We start from the raw sequence: 14330 nt of genomic DNA, 5'->3' as shown, positions 1-14330 counted from the left end.
CACCTTTTCATGATAAACTAAAAAATCAGAATAAGAAGACATTTCTCATTTCCAATAATATTCTTAAATAGCTAGCATTAATGATATACTTAAATATTATGTTTATATTCAGAAATCCTGTATTATTTGTGAGAGATGAGCCTGTGCATGGAGAACTATCAGAATCTATCAAGACTTTGAATTTTGTCTCATTTCAGGTCTCTCTGCTGTGATGAAACACCATGACAAAAAGTTGGGGAAGAAAGTGTTTCTTTGCATTATACTTCACATGACTATTCATCATCAAAGAAAGTCAGGACAGGAATTGAAGCAGAAACAGAACCTGGAGGAAGGTGCTAATGAAGAGGCCATGGATGAGTCTGCTTACTGGCTAGCTCTTCATGGCTTGCTCAGTCTACTCTTATTGAACCCAGGACCATCTGCTACAAAGGCCTGGGCCCACCCACATCAATTACTAACTAAATTCAATTCCCAGGAAACCACATAGTGGCTCACATCCATTTCTAATGGGGTCTGATGCCCTCTTCTGGTTAGTTGATATAAACCTAGCAAGCACAACTAAACCCTTGTCAACTTAACCCACAACTATATCACTATTATGCCACAACCTTTTCTTTCTTATTCATCCAAGATCTCACATTAAATACTCAAATGGCTTTAAAAGTCTCAAAATCTTTACAAATTCAAACATGTTAATATTCGGTCTCTTTAAGAAAATCCAAAGTCTCTTAAAACTGAAGTCTCTTTTAAATGCAATCTCTCAATTGTATGTTCCTGTAAAATAAAATAAAAAAAAATGAAACAAAACAATGAAGTACTTTCTTATTTTAAGAGGGAAGACCCAGGGTACAGTCATAATCTGAACTAAGCAAAACTGGACTCCAACAGTATAAACAACTCAATGTCCAATATTATCAATTTATTCATACCTTGAGGCCTTGGGTCACTTCTCTGGCTTTACTCTCTTCAGCACCCACAGATTGTATTCTAGGTTCCCTCCTGGCTTCTCTCTTCTGCTGTTCTTGATGTACATCTCATGCTTCTTACATCTCCATAATTCTAGGGTCTTCTGCTGCAGTCGGGCTGCACTTTCACCAATAGCTTCTCCTTGGTTCTCCTCATGGTGACAAAACAAGCACCCACTTCTCCAAATGACCCTTTCAATTCTGCATCTTCAAAGTCCTTCCCTGACCTCTCACGATGCCAAGCCTCTGCTGCTCTCCATGATCCCTTCATGCCTTCAAAACCAGTACCACCTGGGCGACTCACTCTTACACTACCAAATTCAGTTGGCACCACCAGCTATAACCTTGGCCACTACTGAAACACAACTTCTGTGTGCTGACTCATGTAGAACCCTTCCCAGAAGATTTGTCCTCAGTGATGCATCGTCTTTCACTGAGGCCAGACAAGACTACTTGGTTAGAGGAATGAGAGTTACAGGCTAGCAACAGATTCAGTGGCAGTCCCCACTCCAATTGTGTGCCCTTAACATTCTGATCTTCCATGAGCCTACAGAAAAACTCACCAAGCATTAGATGAACACTCAAAGGCTTTTTTTGCACAAAGTTCCAAAGTTCTTCCACAATCCTCCCCCAAACAACATGGTCAGGTTTGACACAGAGATAGCCTATAATCTAAGTTGGCATCAACTTGTCTTAGTTAGGGTTTCTGTTTCTTCAATGAAGCACTATGACAAAAAGCAAGTTGAGGAAGATAGTGTTTATTTGGCTTATACTTGGATTACTGTTCATCATCAAAGGAAGTCAGGACAGGAACTCAACAGGATAGGAACATGGAGACAGGAACTGATACAGACAACATGGAAGGGTGCTTATTATTGGGTTGCTATTTATGGCATGCTCAACCTGCTTTCTTATAGTACCTAGGAACACCAGCATAGCGATGGGCCCTCCTACATCAATCACTAACAAAGAAAATAATCAATAGGCTTGCCTACAGCCCAATCTTATTGAGGCATTTTCTCAATTGAGGCTCACAGCCAACCATTGGACTGAGCATGGGGACTACAATGGAGGAGTTAGGGGAAGGACTGAAGGAGCTGAAGGGGTTTGCAACCCCATAGGAAGAACAACAAATCAACCAATCATACCTCCCAGAGCTCCCAGAGACTAAACTACCACCCAAAGAGTATACATGGAGGGACCCATGGCTCCAACTGCATATGTAGCAGAGGATGGCATTGTCTAGCATCAGTAGGGGGAGAGGCCTTTGGTTCTGTGAAGGCTCAATTCCCAAGTGTAGAGGAATTCCAGGTCAGGGAGGCAGGAGTGGGTGAGTGGGTGGGAGAACACCATCATAAAAGCAGGGAGGAGGAAGACGGGGATGGGATAGGGAGGTAATGGAGGGAAAACTGGGAAAGGGGATAACATTTGAAATGTAAATACATAAAATATCCAATAAAGAAAAGGTGACACAAAACAAGCCAGCTCGACTCTATAAAGATTGAGAATCATTCCAAACACAAGCATATTACAATACCCAGGAATTTTACTCACCACTGACAGCCACCAAGATTTCACTCTAAACAAGGTATTTTTCATGACAGCAAACAAATGAAAAGAACTAGGCCATTAGCTCAGGGAAACTTACACAACTCACATGTGGAGGAAACACTCAGCTTTTCTTAGGGGAACTCACTTGAAGAAATGTATAACAAAAGTTAGGTGAGAAAAATTACACCAAAATGGCTATTAGCCTCCCAAAGGTCTCCACAGTGAAAAAAAAGTCACAAAACATCAGACAAAGAAATCGAAGAAGACACACAGACTCAAAAGTCATTGTATACTCAAAGACTAGGGGAATTCAAATCATCAAAAATATCTGCACTATTCAAAGTGATCCAAAGAGTTCATATGATTTCAGTGCAATCCTACACCGAAATAGCAAAAGAATCCTGAAGACCTCCTGAATTCAGAATATACCATGCAGCTGCAGGGACTCAAAACAGCATGGTATTTGCAAAACACAGACACAAAGACCAACAGAACAGAATAGAGACTCTGTGATAAACCCACACATGTACAGAGAACTAATTTTCAATAAAGGTGTTAAGAACACACACACACACACACACAAGCACAGAAGTACTTGGAAAAGACAGTGTTGCTGATGGATGGTGTTTGGGAGATTGTATAATCCATATGCAAGAGGATGAAACAAGAGCTGTCTCTCACAGGAACTGCAAAAATCAAATACAATTAGAGGGAAGATTCAAATACTGTATTTGAAAACTTATACAATATATTGCATTATATAGCTTTCAAACATATGTTAAATATAAATATCAAATTCTATAAATATAGAATTGTGAGTATTAAATATAAATATCAAATATAAAACTCTATAAATATAGAATTATAAAACCACTAAAACAAATTTTGGGAAAAAATGCTCAGGAAAGTGGAATCAATAAGGACAGTTCAGACAAGATCCCAAAAGCTCAGACAACAAAATCAGACAACTGGATGATTACATGATACTAAAACATTTCTGGTCAGCAAGGAAAATAGTTGCCAATAACATAAAAGACTATCTTCAGAAAAGAAGAAAATATTTGCAAAGGCCACATCTGACAAGGCTTTGATATTTAAAGACATACAAGGAACTTAAGAACTCAATAAAACTTACTTGATTTTATGGGCAATAAACTTAAATAGGCATTTCTCAAGGAAGGCATACAGAATGGCATTTAATGGGACATGAAAAAATGTTTAATATCATTAATCATCATGGAAATGCAATCAAAACCACCAAAAGGTAGCAGCTTACCCCATAGGAATATCTATTATTTAAGACACTGAAGAAAAATGATGTATGCATTTGGAGAAGAGAATCTTCACATACTGTAGGTGAAATATAAATTAATATGGCCACTACTTAAAACATCATGAAAGAGTCTCAAAAACTTAAAAATAAAACTACTGTACAATCAGGCTATCCTATTATTGGGTATCTATCTATCTATCTATCTATCTATCTATCTATCTATCTATCTATCTCTATATCTATATATCTTAAAAGGAAAAGGAATCAATATGTTGAAATATTGAGGAAACTTCTGGACTTCCACATTTTTTGTAGCACTATTCACAACAGATGAAGACTAAAGGTGATGAGCAGAGGAAGAAAACGTGATACACACAGCTGTGCAAGTATTATTTGGCCATAAAAGGAAATTCTGTCATTTGTAACAATGTGCATGGAACTTGGGGTTCATCTATACCAAGCCCCCCCATAAAAATTCCAGGTACTAAAAGTCAAGTAGTAAGTGATTTGATGAAGAGAAGGAATACAGAATTCATGTCATAGAGTTGAGAGTAGAATGGTAGTGATTAGAGACTGAGTTGGTAAAGAGTAGGATGGATGAAGAAAGAGTGATCTAAACTAAGTCATAGTTAGACAAAAGTAAGACTTTTTTGTGCTACTGCACAGTCAGGTAATTATAGATAATGTCTATGTGCTGTATATTTTTAAAACCTTACGGGAAAGATTTGAAAAGTTTTAGGCACAAAGAAATGATAAATGTGTGAGTAAACAGATATGTTTAACTTGCTATCAAAATATACATGATACTCCATAAATATCTATAATTATTATATATCAGTTAAATCTAATTTTAACTTCAAAATGTAAAGACATTAACATAAATAAAACCTTACTTGAGACAATTTCTTGTCTCCACTTATTTCTAACATAATTGCTGCTAGCAAATGCATGTTCAAATTTTTGAAACTTCTTAAATTTAAAGATGTAGTGATGGGAAAAATCGCATACAACCAATTATGTCTCTGTCTGGCGACGATGTCTCATTAAATTCGCAGTCTCTGTTGATGGTGTTCTGGGTACCAGTGTTGCTAGTGCGTTAGGCATCTCTGGTGATGATGGCTCCGGTGTGTTCTCTGACCTAGAGAACCATGACACTGATGTAAGAATAAAATGAATACTGACCAAACACTTCCCACCCCCTCCATGGTAGCACATTGCAAGAGCAGGCCATTAGTTAGAATTTGACAGATTTATGCAGAAAACCCCTTGAGAGTTTGACCAAATTGGTAGAACTTGACTGTTGTTTTTATCTTAAATTTTAAATTTTATCTTAAATTGTGAAAACAATTTATGATCCATCTCCATGGTGATCATATCTTCTATATTACAAAACTTATCATCTGCTCCAGAAACACCAAGTTTATATATGTGGATACTTAATTAACATATAAAATGACATTTAAAATGATAATGTTCAGAACAGAATTGTTAATCCCCCCTGCAAAGGATGCTATTTCTCTATTCTTTCATATGTTTGTACAGGTTTTCTTTAGTGCTAAAATGCTTACCTTGAGTAAGATAAGTTCTTCCTCTTCCTCTTTCTCCAACAGCTGTCACTCAGGAAATGCCATCCTGAATATAGCTTTAATCCCTCCTCCTCTTTTCTACCTCTTGACTTTAGACATATTAGTACAGCAATCTCTCTAAAATGCTCCTTCATTCTTGTCCTATAAGGCACCCTCTTCAGGCCCCACAAGCATCAAACACATATACAGCACACAGAAACACACAGGTAAAACACACATATAATGTAAAAATAAACATTCTGTTTTAAAAGATAGTACACTCAATTCACTATAACATAAAATGCTTGCCAGTAGTCAAATTTTTAATCATTTAATGACAGGAACTGTCCAGTACATGGAAACAAGTTTTCCTACACTATTCTTTTCTAGATAAATTTGTCCAGAACCCCTGGAATTTAAACAAAACAAAACAAAACTTCTACCTAGCTCTATTGTACCTAGTTTCTCTGTCATATCAGGTCAATATATGTACACACACACACGCACACGCACACGCACACACATTTATCTTACCTTTTATTTCTGAAATGAATGTAGAGAATGGCTCCAAAGATGATCCATGAAATGAAAAACAATACGATGAATGTAGTTGCAGTTATCTTCCAGCTTAAACAAGGATTTGGGGTACCTGAAAAACACACAAAGAAGAACACATTATTTCTCTGGTTACACTGCGGTACTATCTTGGGGCCTTACATTTCTAAAGCTTTCTTGGCTTGCTACAGTTTAATTGACATTTGGATTTACTCTATAAGAAGCTTTGTCATTACCATGAAATAAAAAGGAGGATCTTGGATGGCAGCTGCTGCTTCCTTGAATGGAATTCGGAATGTGCATACTCTGCAGGAAGGCACCTTTAACCGCACCAATGTGGTTTTATCTAGTTTTTACTATTCATTTTCAATAAGATACTACAGAGCCATTTTAGATAGGTGGATGATATTGAACATGAAGAATTTTACACAGAAATATGAACTCTTTTCTGAAAGTAATTCTAACAAAGCAGAAAAACTACATATGGCTTTTCACCAGAATGAGGAACTCATATCCCTAATATTTAACATAAAAATAAGCAGGCATAACCTTCTTCTGCATTGATAGATTGCCTAATATTGACACCTCCATTTTAATAAATAATTAAAATTGACCATAATGATGCAGCCAATAGATTTATAGAAGATACTTATGGTATTTAACTCATAATCAAGTCATTTGAGTTGTAACATTGACCAGAAAGAGGAGTTGGCCGACTTCAGCTTCAAGAAACAAACAGAACACAAATACTTAGCTCTAATTTTTTGAGGCTCCTTAAAAATAGCATTAAAATAAAAACTGTTAAATGAACAACAGCAAGAGTGTTGACATGACCTTCTGTGACAACAACTTGTGAGAAAACAGACTTAGAAACATGTAACATGAACAGAAGAAGGAGCTTCAAAGGCAACAAATAAAAACAACGAATGAGGCAGAAAATGACTGAAGATTTTGTAGATATTATTTTCAGACACACTTGAAAAGATATAACTTTAATAAGTTCAAATAAGTAATTAAGAAAAATCTTTCAAAGAACAAGCTGTTTTAGCCCAATGACTGCCAAGCCTGGGTGGAGCAGGGCTTTCCCACCCTTCACTGATGAAGTATTTCCTACTGATACATCCAGGGAAAGTGGGTAACCTTGCCTGCAGTTGTGTGTCCATCCCCGGGTGACACCCAGTCTCCACTGGATATTGCCACTGATGGTCCTGGTTAAACTGAGTGGGTCACAAGGCAAGACCAACACTCATGAACCTAGGAGCTTGAGTCGTGGGGAGAAGAGGCGTGGGGGGGTGGATGATAGAACTGGGAGAGACATTAGAAAGGAGAAGAAAACAGAAAAGGATGTATCATATACATACATGAAACTGTCAAATATGTAACTTAATTCATAAAACCAACAACTTTCACTGTGATGTTGACAAAAGAATTTGTAAATTAAATTCTCTTGCTTCTTTGACACCTCTTATAGGTGCCCCCACCCCCACTCCACCAGCTGCAGATTTCCGTTCATTCTTCTCTCTGGCCCTCTCTCCTGTCTCTTCCCACACAGGATCCTGAACCCTTTTATTCCCCTCCTCATTTTCTCTCCCACCCAGGTCTCTCCCTCCCTCAACCTCCTATAACTACTTTATTCCCCCTTTTAAGTGAGATTCAAGCATCCTTACTTGGAACTTCCTTCTTTAGTTTCTTTGGGTCTATGGAGTGTATGGTGGATATCCTGTACTGTATAGCTAATAGCCACAATTAAATGAATAGATATTATGCATGTCCTTTTGGGTCTAGGATACCTACTCCGGATGATTTTTCTAGTTCAATCCATATGCCTGCAAAATTCATGATGTCCTTGTTTTTAATAGCTGAATAGTATTCCATTGTGTAAATGAACCACATTTTCTGTATCCATTCTCCAGTTGAGGGACATCTGGGTTATTCTGCCTATTATGAATTAAGCTGCTATGAACATAGTGGAGCATATATCCTTGTGGTATGATGGAGCATCTTTTGGGTATATGCCCAGGAGCAGTATAGCTGGGTCTTCCAGTAGAACTATTTCTAATTTTCTGAAAAACTACCAGACTGATTACCTGAGTGGTTATACAAGTTTGCATTCCCATCAGCAATGGAGGAGTGTTCCCCTTTCTCCACATCCTTTCCAACATATGTTGTTTCTTGAATTGTTTATCTTAGCCATTGGGATAGGTGTAAGATGGATTCTCAGAGTTGTTTTGAATTGCATTTCCCTGACAACTAAGAATATTGGGGAAGGTTCCTGGGAGTCAACGCAGGTACCTTAGCTGAGAATCCTAGTAGTGGGGAAATGGAATCTGAAGAGGATACCTCCTATAGCCAGGCAGGGCTCCCCCAGTCGAAGGATAAGGACAACAGCCCATCCACAAACTTCAAGATCCAAAATTTCTATTGTCTAATAGAAATGCAGGTACAAAAGTGGATCAGAGACTGAGGGGATGGCCAACCAATAACTGGCCCAATTTGAGACCCATCCCATATGAAAGCATCAATCTCTGTCACTATTAACAATATGTCACTCTTATGTTTTCAGGCAGGAGGCTAGCATAACTGTCCCCTGAGAGGCTCTACCCAGTAGCTGACTAAAACAGATGCAAAGACCCATAGCCAACATATTGGATAGAGCTCAGGCACTCATATGAACTAGCTGCGGGAAAGACTGAGAGCCTTGAGGGGTGGGTAGGAACTCTACAGCAAGACCAACAGAGTAAACTAACCTGGACCCTAGAGCCCCTCAGACACTGAGCCACCAACAAAAGAGCCTACACGGACTGGACCATGGTCCCTGGCACATATGTAGCAGATGTGGAGCTCCGGGCCTATGTATCTTCCCCGACAAGTGGAGTGGGGACTGTCCCTAAAGCTGATGCCTGTCTGTGGAATCCACTCCCCTAATTGGGCTGCCTTTTCTGGACCTAATGAGAGAGGATGCACCTAACTGCAGAGACTTGATATGCCAGGGTTGAGGTGTATACCTGGGGTGGAGGTGGTGGCGCTCTACCTTTTCAGAGAAGAACGGGAGTGGAGATAGGTGAGGAACTGTGTGAGGGAGTGTTTGGGAGGTAGAAGCAGTGATCATGCTGTAAAATGAATAAATTAATTAATTAATTAATTAATTAATTAATGGAAAAAAACCTTGCTTCTTGAAAGAACAAAAAAAGTCCATGAAAGAAATTAAAGAAAATGTTTATACAATCTCCCAGATAATATGAGGAAACAAAAAAAATCATGGATATTAAAGTAAAAGCTTTGATGTTCAATAGCAATCCAGATAAATACTCTATTTCAAACAGGTATTTATTATTCCAAATAATTGGTTCATATATCAAAATGGTATATCTTCTGGCAAGATAGCTACCAAAATCTGATATAAGGAACAAAAGAATTTAGAGGCTTTCTCTAAATTGTAAAAGATCGACTGTTGTCTTAACTCCCCAGTTTATTCAAGAAGGGAGAAGAAACTTTTTTTAACAGAGAATAATAAAGGCTGTTTTGCTTGTTGCTGAATTCTTAGGTAGTCACTATAGAAAGCACTGTATTTTGCCATAGATTAAAATTAAAAAGTTGGAAGGGAGCTAGAAACAAAGTACAAACTCCTGTCCAGTTTAGAAGTGTAGAGCTGAGAATATTACATGATCATGGTGAGAGAGGAATGGGTTAATATCCTTGACCTTTTTTTTGTTTTTTGATTTTTCAAGACAGGGTTTCTCTGTGCAGCCCGGCTGTCCTGGAACTCACTCTGTAGACCAGGCTGGCATCTAACTGAGAAATCCGCCTGCCTCTGCCACCCAAGTGCTGGGATTAAAGGTGTGCACCACCACTGCCCGGCAATACCCTTGACTTTTCAAAAGTTCAGAAAAATCCTTTACTTGGTAAAAATTTTGTGATTGGAGACTTCGTTTAATTAGGCTGTTCCTAATGTATTCAAATATTATTCTAATTTTATATTATTTTAAATGTTGTTACATTGCTCATATTACTGGTAATAATAATTATCAGCACATCATGATGTAATCAAGCATGTTAATGAACATAGCCATGTTCATAGAAAGAGGTCCTAATGAATGACTTCAAAACTATATCTGAATTAGCCATGGGGACAATGCCGTTTGCTTTAATGGCACATTGTTGGGTAGTGCACACAAGGAACAAGCTAACAGAATGAAGACGAGATGCTTGAAACATTAAAACTAGACTGAAGGCAATGGTGATCTTGATAAAAAAATTATTCTATTGACAGTGAAATATGAAATGAATAGACTGGTAGTTAATGCATAAATCCCTTGGAGAGATTATTATATAATATTTGATTGTTATGTGAGTAACAAGTGTGTGTCCCTTACTCTTGTCCTTTGAATACAAATGGTTCCCAGAGGCTCATATATCAGAATGCTTAGTCAATAAGTGGTGTTACTGCTTAAGAAAAAGTAGGAGTTGTGCCCTTCTTAGAAGAAGTGTAGCTTGGTTTGAAGAAGTGTGTCACTAGGGTGGGCTAGCTCAAACCAGACTCAGTGTCTCTTTCTAACTGCTTCTTGCAGGTCCAAATGTAGAACTCTTAGCCACTTCTCCAGCAGCATGTGTGCCTGCATGCCACCCTGCCAAAACAGTAATGGACCACACTTCTGAAACTGTAAACAGGCCCCAATTAAACACTTTCATTTTTGAGTGTCCATGGTCATTGTTTCTCTTCACAGTCATAGAACAGTTGCTGAGACAGAAGTGGGTACTAGGGAGCAGGGTATTTTTGTGATAGGCCTGACCATGCTGTCTCTCAGAGGAACAGGAAAGACCTTGGGACTTCAGTCCAGAAAATCACCTGAACACTTGAAACTGGGCTTAGGGGTATCATGAAAGACAGCGGTGCTAAGGCAATGTGGTATGTGGAGGTACAGCTCAAGAAGTTTCAGAGGAGAAGAATATTAGGAAGAGGCCTAGAGATGATTACTGTGATATTTTGGAAAAGGATATGGCTGCTTTTTGCCCTTGTCCTTAAAATCTACCAGAGGAAAAATTTGCCAGAGGCTAAATCAAACAGCTTTGTATTAATGGATTGGAAGAGTAGATTTCCAGAGAACCCAGTATTGACTCTGGGATGTGCTTACTAGTAATCACTCTTTATGTAGATCTCGGATGAAAAGCATCAAGCTGAGCAAGGAAAAGTGCACAGTGCACAGGTTGAGGAGAGGTGACGCACCAGGAAGTGTAATGTAGCTAAGTCCAGTGCTTAAGGGGAAAGCAAAATCATGTACTCTTAAAAAGCAAAATAAATTAAGTACTTTCATATTTTAAGAAAGAAGAATGAAGGCACAGTCACAAACAAATCAAAGCAAAAACAAATTACAAAATGTAAAATAACGCAACATCCAATGACTGGGATCCACTCACAATCTGTGCCCCTCCAAAGGACTTCAGTTGCTTCTCTGCCTCTGACATCTGCAGCACACATGTTTTGTCTTCTAGGCTCCCACTGGCTCCATATCTCTGCTCCTCTTGTTCTTGGTGGTCATCCTATGGTACTGGTAGCTCCAGAATGCTGGGGTCCTTTGCTACATTTGGGGTATACATTCACCAACAGCAACACCCTGCCACACAGCGCCAATCATCAGCTGCTCTTCATGACTCCTTCATGCCTTTAAAACCAGTACCGCGTGGAAGACTGTTACATTGCCACATTTGACTGTGCAGAGTACAACCTTGGCCATGTCTGTAAGACAGCTTCTTTGTATAGAATCTGAGGAAACATCTTCCAGAAGATTATAACTCAGTGATGCTGGTCTCTTCTTAATCACCACTAATTTCTTCACTCCAGCTGACCAGTATCTATTGCCCCAGCAATGCAAAGATTTTACTCTATTGGCTCTGGTGTCTTGTTAATCACAGCAGATTTGTCAGTCCCAGCTAACCAGAACCACAGATTCTCAACTCAAAATAGCAAATGGCCTGGATACAAGCTTTAATGTTCCTTTTGAAACTTCACAAGCCACAGTTATCATTGTCTGTACAACTTTCAACATATTCTGGTCTTTCAAGATCCTACAAAGTATCCCACTGATCCCTCAATACTCAATGGCTTTGTTAGCCCAAAGTTCCAAAGTGTTTCCATAATTCTCCAGAAAAATAACATGGCCAGGACTATCACAATGGTACACTATTATCCTGATATAAACTTGTCCTAGATAGGATTATTATTGCTCCAATGAAACATGATGAACAAAAAGTAAGTTAGGTAGGTTCTATTTCACTATTCATTATCAAATGAAGTCAGGACAGGAACAGGGGCAGGAAACTGGAGGCAGTAGCTATGCAGAAGCCGTGGAGGGGTGCTGCTTACTGGTGTACTGTACATGACTAGCTAAGCCTGCTTTATCATATAACAAAGGACCACTAGACAATGGATGGCATTACCCACATGGGCTGGGCCCGACCCCACCCATCATTAATTATTAAAATGTCACATAGGCTTGTCTACAGCCTGTTATGCAGGCCTTTTCTTTCATGAGGTTACCTCCTCCCACACGACATTAGTTTGTGTCAAGTTGACATACTACTCTCCATAGGGCCATATACTTGAATGCCTAGTCAACAAGAAGTAGTATTATTTAACAAGAAATAGGAGATGTATCTTTTTGGAGTACGTGTGGCCTCACTTGTCAAAAGTCCACAGGGGTTGGTTGGGCTTTGGGGTTTCAAATGCCCAAATCAGGGCCAGTGTCTCTCTCTTCCTGATGCCTGTGGATCTCAACGTAGAACTCTCAGCCACTTTTCCAAGACCATGTTTGCCTACATGTCTCCATGTTCCTACCATGCTGATAATGAACTAAATCTCTGCAACTGTGAGCAAGCCCAAGTCAAATGCTTCCATTTATAAGACTTACTGTGGTCATGGTGTCTCCTCACAGCGATAAAATTGTGGCTAAGACAATTACCACAACTGAACATTCATATTATGTTCATAGTATTTACACTAACATGAACGGATTATGAAAGTAAAGCCAAACTTAGATTGCGAATAACATTGGAAAACAGTAAGTAAGCCGGGATCTCCTCAGCTTCCACAAAGTACCTAAGGGTTGGAAGATTGAAAGCAACAGTTTTGAACTGCTGGAAATCAGAGCTCAGAGCACATTGAGGATGAACATGGTAACAAAAATTTGTAGACAAATCCAAAGTCTTATGGTTGGTGTAAAATTATATGATATAGGCTACTTTGACTCCAAAATATCTAATTAGTTTGAATCCACACGTCATTTTTGACAATTAAAAATGTGAATATGTTATTTTAACATCTTTTTTAAAATCTCAAAGTTTTACTAAATCATAAAGAGTTCATAGGACCTCGTAGATCTAGAAGGAGGAAGCATTCAGGTGACAAGCTTGACATTTAGGAACACATTTCACCTGACAAAAGTATGACTTACTAACTTCAAATTTTAAATTGAGTTGCTGAAAGCTGAGCAGAAATGTCAGCAATAAAATGGAACAATAAACATTGGAGGTAAATATTTGCTAGGGCAAAGAGCTGTGATATCTACCTCAGGCTTAAATCTCCATAGTTACATCCCAAGAAATAAGCAGAAAGAGCCCTGGCTTTTCTAAGATAGGGGCATATGTTAAATGATTTCTATTTTTTCTGTTTTTTTTTCCAGTGCCAGAGATCAAACCTAGAGCCTTGTCCCTGGCAACCAAACACTGTACCACTAAGCCATAGCCCCAAATCTTTCCTATCTAATTTTACCTGGAGTAAGGAAACTATGTCTACCATAAACATTTAGACACAGCTACAGCAAATGTACTTTGGAGGAAGATATTATAAAGTCATTCATTATAAGAGACATTTAAATAAAGCTGTTACCAAAGTTGAAGACTAATTTATGTTTACAGTTTCTCATGGATAAAGCCTAGTGTACAAAAACAACCAGCATAAAGCATGAAATCAAAAGAGTGAAAAACAATTTAATTAGACTCTTATAGGTAAAGGATCAAAGAGAGGTACCCATAAATGTGAATATTAGAATTTCTGATATATGTTATGTAATGATTTTAATATTAGATAGATAATAAAATTCAATGTGGTATCCCAGGGGTGAGGAGGATTATAAGAAGATTGGATACTATCATCTTTTGATGACATAATAGTCATTTTTTCTCCAAAAGAAATGAAAAATTGTAACCTTCAGATAGAAGATATTTAGAAATGGTGGATAGTGGAATAGGACTGTCGTATAAGCTACTTGAGAGGCTAAAGCAGGAAGATTGAAAATTTAAATCCAGCATGGACCACAGAGTGAGCTGAGTGAGTTCAATGACAACCTGGACAACTTAATAAGAGAGAGAGGGAGGGAAGGAGAGAGAGAGAGAGAGAGAGAGAGAGAGAGAGAGAGAGAGAGAGAG

At 38.4% G+C, this 14330-nt stretch overlaps 1 protein-coding gene across 1 annotated transcript in view; it reads right to left on the bottom strand.

The window, feature by feature from the left end:
* Positions 1 to 4803: 4803 nt before the first annotated feature.
* The window catches only part of LOC114637069 (OX-2 membrane glycoprotein-like), a 21766-nt gene continuing 12239 nt past the window's right edge, over positions 4804 to 14330 (bottom strand). The window contains exons 4-5 of the mRNA XM_028785206.1: positions 5889 to 6003; positions 4804 to 4927 (exon numbers count right to left, since the gene is read on the bottom strand). Of these exons, the coding sequence (XP_028641039.1) occupies positions 4804 to 4927; positions 5889 to 6003 (239 nt within the window). The remainder of the gene's footprint in view (positions 4928 to 5888; positions 6004 to 14330) is intronic.

Source organism: Grammomys surdaster, unplaced genomic scaffold, assembly GCF_004785775.1.
Source record: "Grammomys surdaster isolate TR1022 unplaced genomic scaffold, NIH_TR_1.0 125167, whole genome shotgun sequence".
Taxonomy (NCBI): domain Eukaryota; kingdom Metazoa; phylum Chordata; class Mammalia; order Rodentia; family Muridae; genus Grammomys; species Grammomys surdaster.
This window is presented reverse-complemented; position numbering and strand designations above follow the sequence as displayed.